At 49.6% G+C, this 1,135-nt stretch overlaps 1 protein-coding gene across 1 annotated transcript; it reads right to left on the reverse strand.

The window, feature by feature from the left end:
• Window positions 1–240: 240 nt before the first annotated feature.
• On the reverse strand, window positions 241–871 carry LOC120431928 (COP9 signalosome complex subunit 2-like). The gene is made up of 2 exons (XM_039597068.2): window positions 533–871; window positions 241–475 (listed from the first exon to the last, which is right to left on the reverse strand). Exon 1 carries the CDS (start codon window positions 838–840, stop codon window positions 577–579), a length of 264 nt encoding a protein of 87 aa, XP_039453002.1. The 5' UTR covers window positions 841–871; the 3' UTR covers window positions 241–475; window positions 533–576.
• Window positions 872–1,135: the final 264 nt, after the last annotated feature.

Below are 1,135 nucleotides of genomic sequence, written 5' to 3' on the forward strand. Positions count from 1 at the left end.
AATATACAAAAGTGGAGAAAAAAATACGAGAACACGTAGAGATTTATTATCACGTAAGTTTACAAATTTTATGTTTATTCTCACTGGTTTCTTTGCAGCTCCGATTTTGTTTGGTTTTCCCGATAACTTTTGAAGAATCTTGACGAATTCGCGGCACCACGACGAAATCGCGCCGGGAATCGGGGCCATCCGGAAGAAGGACTTGAAGGGTTCACGATGACCTACGTGGAACAGTTTTCCTTGACGCGACGCAGAAAATCCTTACTGCACCGGGACGACTTCACGTGCTCGATGCGCTTGACCAGAATCGTCCCGTTGACGCGCCTGTTCACGATCACGTCGAGGGCATACTTTAAAACATTGCACGCGTCCGGCCTTGTAGAAGATGCCCTTGTGGACGGCACCGGTTCAGGCAAACACGCGGTTCCAGTGTGTATCCTGGAACATTCTGGCCATTTTCGAATGGCGAATCCTGCTGGAAGTTAAATTAAACTTTAGATTTCTGTTTAGTTTTAAATTGTTCATGACTTACTTTTAATAAAACCGTGGTGCTACTGCCAAGCTACTGCACGGTCGTCATCGATCGATCCCGGTCAGCTCGAGCTCGGTCGTGTCAAACAGCGCCTGCAGATCGGTCGTAATCTTCGTGTACGGGCTGATCAGCTTGATCAGTACCTGGGAGCAGATGTTCCGGAGGACGAGGTAGTTGAGACAGGTCGTGCGCCGGGACGAGCCGGACTCGTCGTAGTTTTTGAACGCCTCGAAAAAGTCCGTGTGCGCCTTTTCGAACTCTCCCTCGCGCAGGTGCATCTTGCCGCCGCACTTCCGGATGACGCCCATGATTAAGGGATGCAGGATGGCCGATTTGATGTACAGGAACTATTCGTAGAGGGCCTATATTTTGTGATTCTTTTGTACGGTGTACATTTGGATTTCGAGTGCGTAGATATCCAGCAGCTGGGTGACTTTTTTAAGGTCGTTCTCGTTGTCGTTCGTCTGGCAGGATTGGTGCAGCTGTTTGAGGATTTTCGATCGATGTGTTCATCCGCCGCACCCAACAATTGCAGCGAGTGTAGTCCGGAACGTCGGCTCGCGATCCTTCTGTTACTGGGAAATCTTGTGCGCGTAGTGCGAC

Source organism: Culex pipiens, chromosome 1 (assembly GCF_016801865.2).
Source record: "Culex pipiens pallens isolate TS chromosome 1, TS_CPP_V2, whole genome shotgun sequence".
NCBI classification, from domain to species: Eukaryota; Metazoa; Arthropoda; class Insecta; order Diptera; family Culicidae; genus Culex; species Culex pipiens.